We start from the raw sequence: 18,049 nt of genomic DNA on the forward strand, positions 1-18,049 counted from the left end.
CAAAGACACAGCAATAGCATTCACATACTTATGGGAAGACCAAGATTATTTTATTTTTTTTAATCACTTGTTTTTGGTAGGAGGTGGGTATAAAGTAACTATTGTTAATAATAAGGTAAACAAAAATGTGAATGTTCCTGCAAATTGATGGAGTTGAGTCTTTTTTTGTGGTCAATATGATAATACAACGACACAATAATAGGGCTATTTGAATAAGAGGCCAAGAATACTTATATGCATATACAGTGGGGGAAATAAGTATCGGACGCGTCGACATTTTTTTGCAGTAAATATATTTACAATGAGAATATTCGCATGAAATTTTCACCAGACATCAGCATTCACTCAAGAAATCTGCAAATATAAAGAATTCACAAGATTAAAGTCCATAAATAAAGTTATGTGTAATAAAGTGGAATGACACGGGAAAAAAGTATTGAACACGCTAACTGAAATGTGTTTAATACTTAGTGGAGAAGGCGTTGTTTGTAGTGTCAGCTCCAAGACTCTTCCCGTATGAAGAAATGAATGGGCCGCGGTATTCCGGTGTGATTTCGGCCCGTTCTTCTAAACATATCGTCTTTAAATCTTGTTCAATTGGATTCGAGTCAGGTGATTGACTTAACACCCTGATTTTTTTTCTCTAAAACCAATTTCCTTTGCTGGGACGTTAAATGGACCGTTTAAGGCACAGCGAAAAATGTCCCAGTGTGAACAGGCTTTTATTCATTGCAGTTGTGTCTCTGTCTGAGCATTCAACCGTGACCTCTTGTTAGCCACATCTACTGTATGTCTGTTGTCCAGTTACTCGTTATATCCAGTTGAGTCTTTCTTCTATTCATGCTACTTGTACCTAGTTACAGCTGCCATCTCTTATGTCAGGGCTCATAAACGGGTGGAGCGTGGTCTGGAACACGGGCTTAACCAAGGTACTGGGAAAAAAAATACTGTATCAGAGTGGATAAACACAGGAAATAACTGGTCGTAGTTCATAACATGACCCGGTTCAGCTTCTTTAGCGGATAGTCTGTTATGGCTTACCCAGTCACATGCACTTATGGAATTTTTTTATATGAAGGCATCTCATCAGATAAGTGATTAACTAGAGTTCAAAAAGGGAAGAACTTTCACAGATTATTTTAATTTTTTTTCCCCAAACTGCCAACATTGTTTAACAAAAAATAAATGAGGTAAACAACATGTTTGAAGTTACTATGAAGCACTACGGTGCTAGGCAAAATTGGTAATTCTGTCACAGCCACCCATGGGCAGGAGCCAAGTGAGCAAAATTAGCCATGCTGTCTGGGGGGAACGGATGGCATGGTCTCTTTACCCTGTCAATCACAGTGACTCTAGCCAATCACGAGCATCTGTGAGCTCATTTACGTGGAAGAGGGTAGATAGTACGTTCCTCCAAGTGTGTTACACTGCCCCGTGATGCAGCAGTTCAGAAAATTGTAGTTGACTGGCTTCATGTCTTGGAGGAAGCACTCGTTAGCCTTCACCTGTTCTGGTTTGGTTCTGTTGTATGACAGGGAAGAGTTGGCTGGGGAATTGGTAGATGACTAAATAGGCAAGGAAATTTTGGGGGGAAAAGTGCTAACATGAAGTGCTACTATGAACTAAAGCATAGAAACTTTATACTGTCTTATTTATAGCTGTAAACTAATCATTAATGGTTCATTATTAGCAGGTAACTGTTGTCTCCATTCAGTCATGTTGGATGTTTACCTGGACATTTGTACGTAAGGAATTTTATGTACCAGGGATTTTAAAATGATGTTTTAGATTCCCCCTTATGTCCTATGAAATCTACTCCTTAGTTCTGGTTAACATGTTTGTCCTGTGCTGGGTTTGTGTGTGTGTGTGTGTGTGTGTGTGTGTGTGTGTGTGTTCATTAATTTTTTTTTTTTTTTTAAACTTTCAGTTTGCTCTTGTACTACTCCAGTTCTGTCATGTATAACTGCCGTTGTTGCTTCTACACTTCGTCTTGTCATCCTTTCTTAATCAATCTTCTTGAACTAGTGTCCATCATAGTCAGCCTCTGATCTTGGGTCATCCTCATTATAACAGATGACAGACAAATTGATGGATGGATGGATGGATGGACGAAGAGATGGATGGAGGCCCGGTTTGGAGGAAGGAAACATTTATTTCCAGCTTCCGGTCTCATATTTTAGCAGATGGTCAGATATCTAACAAGTGTCAAAAAAGAGAGTCACAGATGTGCCAAACAGCTGGCAGGGGGAAAAAATGATCCCTTTTCTTTTACAAGCTGCAAGAGACACTACAAATCCAGGTGCTTGGTAGGCTGTGTGTGTAACATTTGATTCTTGCTGTGTACAAACCATAGCCATGTGTTTTGTTTTTTTTTTTGATAACAGCTAAAACAAATATGACTCATTTATAGTTGCACGTACAACGGTGCAACAGCACTAGTAGATTCAAATGGTTTACCATACACCCCTAAGGAGCTCCAGGGGGAACACTTTGGATTGATTCTGCATTGGTCTAGGAGTTGGATAGCACAGTGCAGGAATGATGTACAGATACAAGAGTAACAATCAAGCAGAGATTAAAGTGTAAACACAATAAGCATAATCAGATAAAAGAGAATGCAATAAATAGTAATAGATTTCACAGCCACGTACAGATTACTGAAAGATGAGCAGTACCGCATGGTTCCTGGTAATTAAAGTTTTTATCTGGTAGAAAATGAATTGCACAATGAACATCAGAGGATTTCAGAATTTAATCTACGAACACATTAATCTTATAAAGTCTAACAGCACTTCCGAAAGCACTGCTCATTACAGCAGTTATTAAAATGACAGTGTGTTACATACAACGCGGTAAATCAATACTATCATTCGACTTCCGTTGCTCTTGTACTGTATATACGCTAGTTTATTAGGTAGGTCTAGTGAGCGTATTCGCTGGCAAGTCTGTGTACAGTGTGTACCGAGACCTGACTTTTGTGTTCCTCAGTACGAGTTTTTATATTGTCTTTAATTAGCCTTGATCTAAGTTAAGCACTTTTGTTTGAACCTTTTTAAACTCGCAGGATCTGTCAGCGGGTCCGGACGCACTGAACTGTACATTCCTCACTCTCATATCTGCATCCTTCTTCCAGCTGTTTCACTGAATAAATGATACGTATTACTGAATAATATGGTTTAAGGTGAATGAATGCATTTATTCATCAATGAATAACCTTCATTTTATCATTGAAATACAGCGGGGGAAATAAGTATTGGGACGCGTCAACGGTTTTTTGCAGTAAATATATTTCCTATGAGGCTGTTCACGTGAAATTTTCACCAGACATCAGTATTAACTGAAGACATCTGGAAATATAAAGAATTCACAACATTAAAGTCCATAAATGAAGTTAGGTGTAATAAAGTGGAATGACACTGGGGAAAAGGATATGTGTATTTAGACGAGGGCGTAAGACTTTCTTTTCCATGCTTCTGAAAGCTTTCTCTCATCTATTGCTTTTTTTCACCCTACTTCCTTTAGTAGAATGATAACGATCATGTGTATTAAAACATTTCATAATTAAATACTTCATCACTCACACTGGATTTTGGACAAAGCAGACGTGATCTTGGTGTTGCGTTTCCGGTGAAAAAGTTCAATGGACGGCTACGCTTAGCCAGCCAGCTAGTTTACTGTTTGAGGAGCCCGGAAAAGGTTTTTTTTTTTTTTTTTTGCCATAGCAAAATGGTAATAATAAGCAGTTTGAGCGACTCTAGCCACTGCTTGGCTATTTCTATTAGCTCGGGGCTCCAAGGGATCTGTGAAGCACATCCAAGGGGTCCGTGACGGACATACAAGTTATCATACTTATTATTGACTTATCATCTGAACTGAACAGATTTAATCCGAACCTTAATAACTCAAAAACTATCAGACCTATAAATGACGTCGACTTAGGCCTAATGCATTCTCTTGATGGAAAGTTCAGGAATAAAAAGTTCTATGGCTCTAAATAAAGAGAGGAAATATTACTGTACACACTTAAATGTCCATGGAACTTATTTTACAGTTCAAGGAGTTCCTAGCTACAAAAAGTTCAAGAACCCCTGATTGAAATAAACTTTCAATATAAGTCCAGGAGAGAAAAACTAGCCATGCTCTCTGGGTAGGAAAGATCCTGTTACTGTGTGCTCTCCTCCCTGTCAATCACAACAACTTTAACCAATCACAGATATCTGTGAGCTGTCGTGTATGTGGAAGAGGGCAGATAGCACGTTCCTGCTGTTACGCTGCCCTGTGGAGCAGCAGGAGGAGCAGTTTGAAAGTATGTATTCGGCTGGCTTCGTGTGTCTCGGAGGAAGCGTGTTTTAGCGTTCACCCTCCCTGGTTGGTAGCTATGAAATGATAGTGGAAAGCTGGCTGGTGGGAGGGAGCTGGCAGGTGACCAAATTGGAGAGCAAATAAGGAAAAAGAAAGAGAGAGCTGAACTTGCCGTAATGTGAAATTGGAGGAGGTGGATGCGAATTTGGTCGTCACTGGACGCGAATCGATTTTTTTTTCAAATCAGATGTTCTTCCGTTAAAGTGAAAAAAAAAAAAAAAAAAATCTTTCCAGGCTGATTTTATTCATGTCATGTCATGACAGCTGATTTAGACTTTTACTGCATCAAGTAGTTTAGTGTATTATGTGCTTTGATGTATTCAACTATTGTTTTTTCATATTGTAAATACCGGCTCAATTGGCTTTACACTGACTTACTTATTAGATTAACTTGATTTGTTTACCTTCTGTGCATAATAATGCGCTTTCGTGCCTTAGATACTCTCTCTCTCTCTCTCTCTCTCTCTCTCTCTCTCTGTCTGTTTACTATAGCGGTAATGCGCAATACGTTTGCGAGGATGGAGAGATCGTTTACCTGAATCACAGGCAAATGTCTTCGACGTCTCATCGCTGAAGATAATTGTCACAGCATGTTTCTTTGTCTCCCGAGGCATTCTGGTAATGTTCTTGATGTTGTGCAGCTCAGTTATCTACGCAAATAAACGACAAAACTCATTAATGAAATGAAGAAAAGAAGAAACAAAAGACAACGACAATGTAAACATCATGATATGTGGATGAAAAAAAGCTTGCACCCACTGAAAAGATTGTGCAGCTTGTTTGCTGCAGATACAAGAATGCTGCTGTGTAAATCAGCAGCACATTATATATTCTAACCGTTAATCCACTGTGACGTGATGGAAAGGAAATTTCACGTATATGTCTCGATGCGATTGTGGACTTTAGGCTGCGATCAAATAAACCCGTCGTTGATTATTTTCCTATAAAACCTTCCCCCATCATGTTTTATTCCTTACATAACACTGTTCTAGTGCAACACTGATGACTAAGGAGAAGATTGAAGCCCTGTGTGCTGGAGGTTTTAATAACAATAACCAAGACCACAATGCAGATTCACAGTTGTTAATCAGGCTCAAGGTCAAAACACAAACAACGGACTCACAAACAGCAAATCCAAGAGAGTAGCTGAAAAACAAGGCGAGGGTCAAGATACAAAACAGACAATGACTAGAAATATGGCTCTGAACCTGGAGGCAAGACTTCGCAATGTGGGAATTGGGAATTGCAGCGCTTATACAGTGAGCAAACGGGAAGCTGTGAAAATGGTACAGGAATACACAGGAAAAGGGAGCCTCTGCTGGTGGGGAGGAGAAATATTCTGTTGTGTTAGTGCTTGAAAGAAATATACAGTATATACAACCATCGAGGATTTCTCAAACAGTTTTAAATAATGGATTTGTGAAAAAAAAAAAAAAAAAAGTATCCGCTGAATAAAATGTTTTAATATTATTTGATGTTCGATCTTGATAATGCACTCAAACTTACACTGATCGGCCATAACATTAAAACCACCCGCCTGCTATTGTGTAGCTCCTCCGTGTGCCACCAAAACAGCTCTGACCCATCAAGGCAAGACATGTAGTATCTGGCACCAAGACGTTACGCAGCAGATCCTTTAGCTCCTGTAAGATGCGAGGTGGAGCCAGCATGGATTGGACTTGTTATATACTCGATCGGATTGAGATCTGGGGAATTTGGAGGCCGAGTCAACTCTTCAAACCATTCCTGAACAATTTCTGCAGTGTGGCAGGGCGGATTGTAGTAAATAGTAATTGGTCTGCACTTATATAGCACTTTTTTTTTTTTTTTTTAAACCTTAGCAGTTCTACAATAAAAGGTTTACACTATTTCTCATTCACCCATTCACACACACACACACACACACACACACCAAATGGCTGCAGAGATGCCATGCAGTGTGCTAGCTTGCTAGTCTTTCCCAAGGAGACTTCGGCATTTGTGGGCTGGAAATTGAACCGCCAATCCTACGATTAGTGTACAACCCGTTCTACCACCTGAGCCACAGCTGAAAGAGGCCACTGCCATTAGGGAATACCGTTGGCATGAAGGGGTGTACTTGGTCTGCAACAATGTTTAGGTCGGTGCTACATGTTAAAGTAACATCAACATGAATGCCAGGGCTGAAGGTTTCCCAGCAGAACACTGCCCAGAGCATCACACTGCTTCCTCTGGCTTGCCTTCTTCCCATAATGCATTCTGGTGCCATCTCTTCCCCAGGTAAGCGATGCACACGCACGAGACCTGCTTTTTTGCACATGCTCCGACCCAGTCGTCTAACCATAACAATTTGGCCCTTGTCAAAGTCGCTCAGATCCTTACGCTTGCCCATTTTCCTGCTTCCAACACATCGACTGACAGTTCCCTTGCTGCCTGATATATCCCACCCCTTAACAGGTGCCGTCGTACTTAGACAATAAATGTTATACACGTCACCCCTCAGTGGTTTTAATCTTATCCCTGATTGCGCGTAAGTCTTAAACTAAGAAACATTATCACAATCATGTCCATCAGTCAGGAAAATATATTAAACGCTAAAGTAAAAAGAGTTGTATTTACAGAAGAGTCACTTCACTGCTGCCTCAGACCTGACAGCTACAGCATAAAAGCGTAGAAAATAATAAATGTTTTTGTTTCATATGCCGTGTAACAACTACCTCAGGGACCGAAAAGCCCTATGCACTTTACTCTGAGTGTGATAAAATCTCCAACTTCTCTCTCTAAAAAAAAAAAAAAAAGAACGAAATATCTAAAAACAGAAGTTCAGCTGCATTTCCCCCAAACTCTGCTCTACAGAAACATTTTGACAGCAGATGTTGAATTTCCTGCCAACTGGGGACTTTGGGGGTGTAAAATCGTGTGTGTGTGCTTATATTAGTCACACTCACAGCAGACGGCACAGCTCACACTCTGGCAAATCAAAAGAAAAATCACAGTTTTGGAGAATGTGCACATCTATAATATAACACAGTATAATATATACTTTACATGTCATGTTCCAGTACGAGATTTTCATACTGCAATAACCGTCTAACCTTTTATTACTGCGTATAAAATTCAACTGCAGTTTTAAAAATGGCATGTTTAAAGATAAACTTGAAAAAAAAAAAAAGGTTCTGAATAACGGTATGTCTGTTTTTTTTTTTTTATGACAACAATACCACAGTGCACTTTTTAAATTTAAATAGAAAAGCCCAAAGAATGATCCTGTTTTAAATAAACTGGTGATTTCGTATTTGTTGTGCAGCAATGTTTATAAAAAATAAAATAAAAAACAACAGAACCACAGACACAACATGACGGCGTCTAAAATAAGAAAGTCTGACTGCATTATCAAGTGATGCCACTATATCACACAAGCCCCAATGCCATCACATCGATCACTTTGATAGAGAGCAAAGTGCTTTTATGGCCAGAGGAATAAATGAGTTTCTAAACCTCTTGATTCTTCTTGTAGCATCCAAATGCCAGACCAGAACAGAGGGCAATAACTCAAACTCAATCAATCACCATGTCCGTTTAATTGCAGTCAGGACTGGTTATACCAAGTGAATGTTAATTCAACTTAATTCAATATATAGCATTACATTTACATTACACAACAAACTTTTGTGCGTACAATGCAGTATACTCTTATTATCCTTGATGTACTTGGTTATCCAGTAACTAAATGTTTTGTAGGGTTGAATTGAACCCTTATATTTTAAGCTAAATGGAAATGACAGATTACCATGCAGTTCCATAATGGGAAAATTGAAGGGTGGATGGAGGTGGGGATAGATGTGTGCATAAACAGATGGATGGATGGATGGATGGATGGATCTCTTGCTGTGTTTCCTACTCACTACTCATGCTACAAGTGAAAGATGTGAGACATAAATATTGTTTGGATGGATGGATGGATGGATGGATGAATGAATGGACTGAGGTAGGTATGGATGGATGGACGGATGGATAGATGGGTGGTTAGCCAGATCTCTGGCTGAGTTTCTGAGTGTGAGCACACTACTCATGTGTGTTCATAAATAAAAGATTTGAGACATAGATACTGTTTGGATGGATAGATGGATGGATTGGGGGTATGGATGTAGGGATGCATAGATGGATGGAAGTTTTACACAGTGAACACAGTACTCACACTACAACTTCATGTGAGATAAGGATACTGGATGGATGGATGGATGGATGGCCAGACAGGTGGATGGATGGATGGATGAATGGATGGACAGGTAGAAGTATGGATGGATGGATGGATGGATGGACAGATAGAAGGATGGATGGATGGTTGGATGGATGGTTGGACAGGTGGACGGATGGCTGGATGTACAGGTGGATGGCTGGATGGACAGGTGGATGGATTGATAGACAGGTGGATGGATGGGTGGATGGATGTTTGGGATGTACAGGTGGATGGCTGGATGAAAAGTGGATGGATGGATGGATGGATGGTCGGACAGGTGGATGGAGGGATGGATGGATGGATGGTTGGATGGGCAGATGGAAGGATGGATGGATTGATGGACAGATGGATGGATTGATGGATGGATGGATGGATGGATGGATGGATGGATGTACAGATGGATGGATGGATGGATTGATGGATGGATGAATGTACAGGTGTAAGGATGGATGGATGGATGGACAGGTGTATGGATGGATGGATGGACAGGTGTATAGATTGATGGATGGATGAATGTACAGGTGTAAGGATGGCTGGATGGATGGACAGGTGTATGGATGGATGGATGGACAGGTGTATGGATGGATGGATTGATGGATGGATGAATGTACAGGTGTAAGGATGAATGGATGGATGGACAGGTGTATGGATGGATGGATGGACAGGTGTATGGATGGATGGATTGATGGATGGATGGATGGACAGGTGTAAGGATGAATGGATGGATGGACAGGTGTATGGATGGATGGATGGACAGGTGGATGGAGGGATGGATGGATGGATGGTTGGACAGAGTTTCCTCAATGTCAGTTTCCTCAGTGTGAGTCATCACACTACTCACGAGGACAAAATTTGAGACATATATACCGTTTTCAAACAGGAAAAGTTTGACAACACTGAGACTTACAAGGACATTGTAAACCAGGTGAATATAAATGGAACAGTCTAGAGAGAATCCACACAGTAAATAAAGTGGAAAACAAATCATCTCATAAAGCTGATATGCCTCATATCTGACATGTTCTCTCTACAGAATATGTTTCCTTCACAGCTGCATTCTCAGCAGTGCACAAAGGTATAAAGTGTTTAAACATTTTCTGCTTGGGTCTAGGAGTTTGCAAAGTCTTGCAGCATCACTGAGCATGTGTTTTCTTGTCCCTCTCAAACTCCACCATGTTTCTATCTTGACATTTTGTTGCACTCCGAGTTTTGCTTGTCGTTAAACCACCTCAGGCAACTGTGTCTGTCTCATTAGGCTCTTTCTCAGTGGGACCTTTCAAAAATGATTGCTCAAAAATGATCCCTCAAAGCTCAACTGGGCAAAATCTCTGAACAAACTTTTGCAGTGACAAAACACCCCTACAGATCTGTTTCTGCAGTTTAATTATAACTCAAGAAGGAAAAATACTTCCCTTTTGTCATCTACATCACTGTTACTAGCAATTGAGAATCTGTCATGGGCTTGTAGTCTAATCTCGCTGACACACTGTGAATCCTGCATGGTTCTGGACTTCCTTCCTCCTCTATTGTGTACTGCTGATCCGTCATGTTCTATTGATTACATCTGCAATTGCTCTTCTCTTGTTCATCCCTGCATTCGTCTCCTATTGCATCCCAGCTCACCAGGAAGTGGTCCCTTGTCAAATTTTCATTCTAACTGTTAAATGATTTGTGTTGGGGTTTAGTTGTATGTATGTAACATTTTGTGCTTGTTGGCAGTCCGATTATTTTATAATTATCCAATTATTTTATAATTGATCAAACAAAATTAAATCAATGTTTATTTATTTTTTTTTTAAAGATAAATGTCAAAACCCTAGCCACAAAGATGCTGCTTACGTTTGAGTTGAATCTGCTATTCCGCACATTACTTCTATTTTTCCCCTTCCAAGCTTGCTTTTTATTAACCATCAGACTCCCTGTTTCTTTTTCTTGATTATTCTCTTCATTTTCCTCAACAATAAAAGTGAGGTAATTCCCAGTTATAAAGCCTGCAGCTTGATAGAATGCCTCCAGGAGGAGCCATTCTAGTACGATGAAGGAAAAATAAAATAAAATTACAGTGTGGAAATGTCATATTTATAACTTACAGGCCCACAGGAGAGGCTAGAAAGTCTCACCAGAGTCTTATTCATTACAATTTTTTTTCTTTTTTCTCTCTCGAGTGTGAATTATTATTGCATTAGTTTTCCAAGTCCTTGTTTTTCACTAACTACGGTTGGATAATGCAACAGATTTATCACCTTCTCTATTTTAGGTGATTTTAAGACCAAACTTTGTTCAGAGTCTTGATTAAAAAGCTTTTACTGATCAAACGTTAAAATATAAGTTTCACCCAAGAACCAGTGGTATTTACTCGCTCGGAAAGCTCTGTGATACATAGTTCAGGAGGCTGCGTTACAGAGAATGGATGGATGGATTTATGGACTGAAGGATGGATAGACAGATAGATAAATGGACGAATGAAAGGATGGCTGCCTTACGGATAGATGACGGATGGATGGATGGATGGATGTACTGTGTATAGACAGTTGGATGGACAAATGTTTGGATGAATGGGTACTTGGATGGACAGACAGACATGGATGGATGGATGGATGGAGGAACTGATAGACGGAGGGATTCAGTAGATAGATGGACAAACAGAAAGATGGACAAACAGATCGATTGTTGGAAAGAACAGAGAGATGAATGGTTCAGTACAGGGATGCATAGATAACTAAATATATAGAGACAGACATATAGATCTGGGCACGTCATAATCTTCATAATTACTGCTGACTAGGTAAATAAGAAAGGGCAGCAGCATTCTTCTAAAGTGCTCAGCATGTTTATCACCTATGAATCATGAACATGCTTAAGAATAAACTAATATTGTAACTATTTTCATTTATGTAAATGTTTCTTAATGCCATAATAAGCAGTATTATGTACCAAACCATAAACTCCTTTGGAAAAATAAATAAGTGCCTCATTAATGAGCAAAAAAAAAAAACCACTCAAAAGCAAGACGTACGGTACAATTTCTTACCTTATGAAAACTTCGAAAGTAGGCAGCTTTCTCATCAGGATATTTCTCTAATCGTCGAGGCCCTTTACTTGACGCTTTTTTGAACACGAGCCAACATCGCCTGAAGACCTGTCAGGAACATCGAATAGAATTATGGGAGGGAAAAATATCTAGTTTTAGACCAGAATTTACTTAATTTTATAGCTATATCACAGTTTGTTAGAGTCAGAATTATTATTTGAATTTGGTAACAATGATTCTTATAAACTAATACAATTGTCTCATAGATGTCTGAATTTATTTGTTTGCCATTTCCTTATTTTCCACACTAAAGGGTTGAGTATTTTTAAATGGAGCTCACGTCTGTTGAATAGCATTATGGGATTGCCGTCTCTGAGAAGCGCACATGCTACGCTTTTATTGCTGCTTTACGAGGTATCATTAAAGTTGATAAAAATAAATAAATAAATAAATAAATAAATGCTTATACAACAATGCTACTGAATTGCATCAACTACTGTTAGTGAAAAATCTAAATGCTGTGTGAGTTTAATCCTCTTTATCGATTTGTCTTCTGCACTGCAATGTCTCAATCACAGTTCATCCTTTTTTTCATTTCTCACATATTGATTAAAGAGACTCTCCAACTCCAAATTCCCCGTAGCGGTGCTGGAGGTTTTCAGAGATCAAGCGCTCAGATGTCACTTCAAGGTCAATTTACAACAGATTGTGTCTGGGAAAGTTGTTTATACACACTAACACACCAAGACGTAAATGTATTAGTATACAATGGCTGGAACAATATGACGAATTCACATAAGAGTACAGCGCCCTCCGCTGTACTTTAAATATGAGCAAAGAAGGCTGTGAAAAAAATGGTCTTTATTGTTTAACCTTCTAATCTTTTGTTAAAAAAAAAAAAAATGCACAAAAATACTCTGCTCTTAAAATAATATATCAAACAACTGCAAACAAAACACAGGTTTATCCAAAAATATCTTTGTTAAATATATACTCAGCCAAAAAAAAAAAAAAAAAAAAAAAGAAACACATTCAGCTGCTTTTATTTCCAGCAAATTTCTTAACATTTGTAAATATTTGTATTAATATAAAAACATTCAACGACTGAGACATGAAATGAACAAGTTTCACAGACATTTGATGAACAGAAATGGAATAATGAGTCCCTGAACAAAGCGGGGGGGTCAATATTAAAAGTAACAGTCAGTATCTGGTGTTCTCCAGCTGCTTTAAGTATTCCAGTGCATCTCATCCTCATGGACTGCACCAGATTGGTCAGTTCTTGCTGTGAGAGGTTCCCTCACTCTTCCACCAAGGCATCTGCAAGTTCTCCATCACGTCTGGCAGGACCTTGATTTTGTGGTCAGTAAACCATTTTAGTGTTGATGTTGATGTATGTTTTGGATCGTTGTCCTGATGGAAGATCCAACCACGGCCCATTTGAAGCGTTCTGGCAGAGGCAGTCAGGTTTTCATTTAATATCTGTTGATATTTGATAGAGTCCATGATGCCATGTATCCTAACAAAATGTCCAGGTCCTCTGGCAGAAAAACAGCCCCAAAACATTAAAGATCCACCTCCATATTTAACCGTGGGCATGAGGTACGTTTCCATATGGCTACCTCTCTGTGTGCACCAAAACCACCTCTGGTGTTTCTTACCAAAAAGCTCTATTTTGGTTTCATCTGCCCATAGAACCCGATCCCATTTGAAGTTGGTAAATGGTCTGCACTTATATAGCGATTTTTTAACCTTAGCGGTTCCAAATCGCTTTGCACTGTGTCTCATTCATCCATTCACACACACTCACACAGCAATGGTAGCAGAGCTGCCTAACTTGCCATCGGGAGCAATTTGGGGTTCAGTGTCTTGCCCAAGGACACTTCGGCATGTGGAGTCATGTGGGCTGGGAATCGAACCGCCAACTCTATTATTAGTGGACAACCTGCTCTACCACCTGAGCCATATCCACCCAGTAAGTTCCAGTAGTGTCTGGCAAACTGAAGACGCTCGAGTTTGTTTTTGGATGAGAGTAGAGGCTTTTATCTCGAAACCCTTCCAAACAACTTGTGGTGATGTAGGTGACTTCAGATTGTAGTTTTGGAGACTTTCTGACCCCAAGACACGACTAACTCCTGCAATTCTCCAGCTGTGATCCTTGGAGATTTTTTATCCACTCGAACCGTCCTCTTCACAGTGCGTTGAGACGATATAGACACACGTCCAATTCCAGGTCGATTCATAACATTTCCAGTCGACTGGATCTTCTTAATTATTGCCCTGATGGTGGAAATGCGCATTTTCAATGCTTGTTCTATTTTCTTATAGCCACGCCCCATTTTGTGACGCTCAACAACCTTTTGCCGCACATCACAGCTACATTCCTTGGTTATACCCATTGTTATGACTGACTAAGTGAATTTGGACTGTGTTACATCATATTTATACCCTTGTGAAACAGGAAGTCATGGTTGAACAATTTCCTGTTCCTGGTCACCCAGGTATACAAAAAATATTTAAGAGTATTTTAGTGATTTTTTTAAATTTATTTTTTTAACAAAAGATCAGAAGGTTAAACAATAAGACAATTTTTCACAGCCTTCTTTGCTCATATTTACCAAGGGTGCCAATATAAGCGGAGCGCACTGTATATCATGATATCCAGGACGACACAATATCTGCTTAAAGATGGCCATTTGTGAACAACAATAAATGAATTCCTCATCTTCTTATCATGGTATATAATCATACAGATATATCATCACACCCCTGCTGTCGTGTGTTTCATTCTGTCCACACTCTTTGGGCCAAATCAATAATCCAACAGCATCATAATTAACTAATGAGGTCAAAGCAGGACCGTTCACATCTGTTTAACATCTCTGATTTATTCAAATAATAAAATGTCATATGTTAAAAACTGGCAGCGGTTCGGACTAAAGCAGTTTATGATGCATTAGAGAGGATGCAGGAAAACAGGGTAGTTGGATGGAAGCCATTTTCACTCCAATTCATCTCATATACCGTTCGTTCTCTCTCTCTCTCTCTCTCTGCCGCAAATATAAGAATAACAGATATACAATAATAATTTAACCATGATCGAGTGATCACAACTCTGTGACGCATGTACCTTTGACTGTTGCTTATAAAGCCATTTGTATAGTGAGTATATATACATGTGGCAGCAGGACAATGCATACAATCATGCAGATACAGGTCAAGAACTTCAGTTAATGTTCACATCAAACATCAGAATGGGGGGAAAAGTGTGATCTCTGTGACTTTAACCGTGGCACGGTTGTTGGTGCCAGATGGGCTGAAACCGTTGATCTCCTTGGATTTTCACATACAACAGTCTGTAGAGTTTAGACAGAATGTGCAAAAAAACAAAAAACATCTGTGAGTGGAGGATCTGCAGGATGAAAGAGATCAGAGGAGAATGACCAGACTAGTCTGAGCTTACAGGAAGTCTATAGTAACTTAAATTGGCACTCTTTAGAACTGTGGCGAGCAGAAAAGCGTCTCAGAATGCACAGCACATCAAACCTTGAGGTGAAACCCGAAATGTTCCCACCCACAGAACTGTCGCTCACTCAATGTTTTTTTAGTTTTTCGCACCATTCTGTGTAAACTCTAGAGACTGTACCGTGGTAGATTCCTGGATAAGCGCATGAATGTAACGGCTTCCTTTCGGTTACTGTTCAAACCCCAAAGTTCATTATTTTCCTATTAAGCGTGTACAAAGTGTTTTATGCCTCTTAAACCTCATCAAATTTTCCAATGATTCATTTAATTTTATTTTAGTTAAAGAATGACACCATCGATTTTTCTCCATTTATAGTGACTTGGTTCCTGTTATTACTTACATCATAACAACTATTAACAGTTATCATGTGTTTGAGTTCCCTCAAAAGCCTCAAAAAAAGTTAATAAGACAAATAAAATGCAGCTTGTCCTCCATCCTGAAGACTTTCCTGTGACGGATTACTTTAACTTACAACTTTACGTCTTAGTGTTATGTAAGTATTGACACTGGAGACTCATTACTGAAACATAAACATCTAATCACAGAACATTTCACCATAACATTTACAATGTTTTAAGCTTTATTCCACTTACAAGTCCCTGTTGAAGTAGGATTACAGAAATGATAAGATATTAGAATGAGAGCTTTAATATATACATTGTAGCTGGTGCTATTATCAAAGTTGCTGTTATAGAAAATGAATCAACATATTTTGACCAATCAGATTTGAGAATTCAGTAGCTTGGTCAATAGGAGGTCTAACATTTCTAGTTCATGTCAAACTGTTTTGTTTTGTTTTTCCCTGTGTAGTGATTTATAAAAGCCTGTATTCATTACAGTCATCAGAAATAAATGGTTTCAGTTTTATGGACATAATTTTAAACATGCATCATAAAATGTTGCCGTTCTAAACTGATTTATTTTAAACACACTGAACATAATAACCTCAATTTATAGATGAATGCTATTTAATAGAACATGTGCACCGCATACAGAACTCATATATCTCCCGCCTCCCCATGTCTCGTCTCACTGCTTGAGAGGTGCTATTTTTAGTTTTACAATGGTGCAGCTTGGGGTCGTACAGTATGGGGCTATATCTATAACCGCGATGACGGCTATGCTATGATTTTGTGCATTTTTTGGGAAGAATACATGGAATTCATGAGAATGCGCAGAATTCCTGAGTCCTGATATGCATCAGAACATACCGTGCACCCGGAAAGTATTCGCAGCGCTTTACTTCTCCCACATTTTGTTATGTTACGGCCTTATTCCAAAATGGATTCAATTCATTATTTTCCTCAAAATTCTACAAACAATACCCCATAATGACAACGTGAAAGAAGTTTGTTTGAAATCTTTGCAAATTTATTAAAAATAAAAAACAACAAAAAAAGCACATGTACATAAGTATTCACAGCCTTTGGCATGACACTCAAAATTGAGCTCAGGTGCATCCTGTTTCCACTGATCATCCTTGAGATGTTTCTACAACTCGACTGCAGTCCACCTGTGGTAAATTCAGTTGATTGGACATGATTTGGAAAGGCACACACCTGTCTATATAAGGTCCCACAGTTAACAATGCATGTCAGAGCACAAACCAAGCCATGAAGTCCACGGAATTGTCTGGAGACCTCCGAGACAGGATTGTATCGAGGCACAGATCTGGGGAAGGGTACAGAAACATTTCTGCAGCATTGAAGGTCAAAATGAGCACAGTGGCCTCCGTCATCTGTAAATGGAGGAAGTCTGGAACCAGGAGGACTCTTCCTAGAGCTGGCCGCCCGGCCAAACTGAGCGATCGGGATAGAAGGGCCTTAGTCAGGGAGGTGACCAAAAACCCGATGGTCACTCTGACAGGACTCCAGCGTGTCTCTGTGGAGAGAGGAGAACCTTTCAGAAGAACAACCATCTCTGCAGCACTCCACCAATCAGACAGAAGCCAGACAGAAGCCACTCCTCAGTAAAAGGCACATGACAGCCTGCCTGGAGTTTGTGAAAAGACGCCTGAAGGACTCTCAGACTAAGACCAAGGCAAAGATTGAACACTTCGGCCTGAATGGCAAGCGTCATGTCTGGAGGAAACCAGGCACCAGTCATCACCTGGCCAATACCATCGCTACAGTGAAGCACGGTGGTGGCAGCATCATGCTGTGGGGATGTTTTTCAGCAGCAGGAACTGGGAGACTAGTCAGGATCGAGGGAAAGATGAATGCAGCAATGTACAGAGACATCCTTGATGAAAACCTGCTCCAAAGCGCTCTGAACCTCAGACTGGGGTGAAGGTTTATCTTCCCACAGGACAACGACCCTAAGCACACAGCCAAGATAACGAAGGAGTGTCTACAGGACAACTCTGTGAATGTCCTTGAGTGGCCCAGCCAGAGCCCAGACTTGAACCCGATTGAACATCTCTGGAGAGATCTGAAAATGGCTGTGCACCGACACTCCCCTTCCAACCTGATGGAGCTTGAGAAGTCCTGCAAAGAAGAATGGGAGAAATTGCCCAAAAATAGGTGTGCCAAGCTTGTAGCATCATACTCAAAAAGACTTGAGGCTGTAATTGGTGCCAAAGGTGCTTCAACAAAGTATTGAGCAAAGGCTGTGAATACTTATGTATTGAATTTTGAGGAAAATAATGAATTGAATCCATTTTGGAATAAGGCCGTAACATAACAAAATGTGGAAGAAGTGAAGCGCTGTGAATACTTTCCGGATGCACCGTAACATAATGAACGAGGTTATGATTCAAATTACTTTATTTATTTATTTAACAAGTGAATTCTGGCTGTTCCATGACTTCGGTGTGTTAAGTAAGGACCAAAGGGAAAAAACAAATTTCCTATATTTTACTTATAGGAAAATAATTAACAATAGCAGTTACCACCCTGAAGTGTCATATTTT

The 18,049-nt window shown here is 39.6% G+C and overlaps 1 protein-coding gene across 1 annotated transcript in view; it reads right to left on the bottom strand.

Annotated features, from left to right (window-relative positions):
* The window catches only part of dok6 (docking protein 6), a 75,439-nt gene that overhangs the window by 33,683 nt on the left and 23,707 nt on the right, over window positions 1-18,049 (bottom strand). Inside the window, exons 2-3 of the mRNA XM_053611802.1 lie at window positions 11,613-11,720; window positions 4,898-5,012 (exon numbers count right to left, since the gene is read on the bottom strand). Coding sequence (XP_053467777.1) covers window positions 4,898-5,012; window positions 11,613-11,720 — 223 coding nt within the window. The remainder of the gene's footprint in view (window positions 1-4,897; window positions 5,013-11,612; window positions 11,721-18,049) is intronic.

Source organism: Ictalurus furcatus, chromosome 23, assembly GCF_023375685.1.
Source record: "Ictalurus furcatus strain D&B chromosome 23, Billie_1.0, whole genome shotgun sequence".
In the NCBI taxonomy this organism is placed as follows: domain Eukaryota; kingdom Metazoa; phylum Chordata; class Actinopteri; order Siluriformes; family Ictaluridae; genus Ictalurus; species Ictalurus furcatus.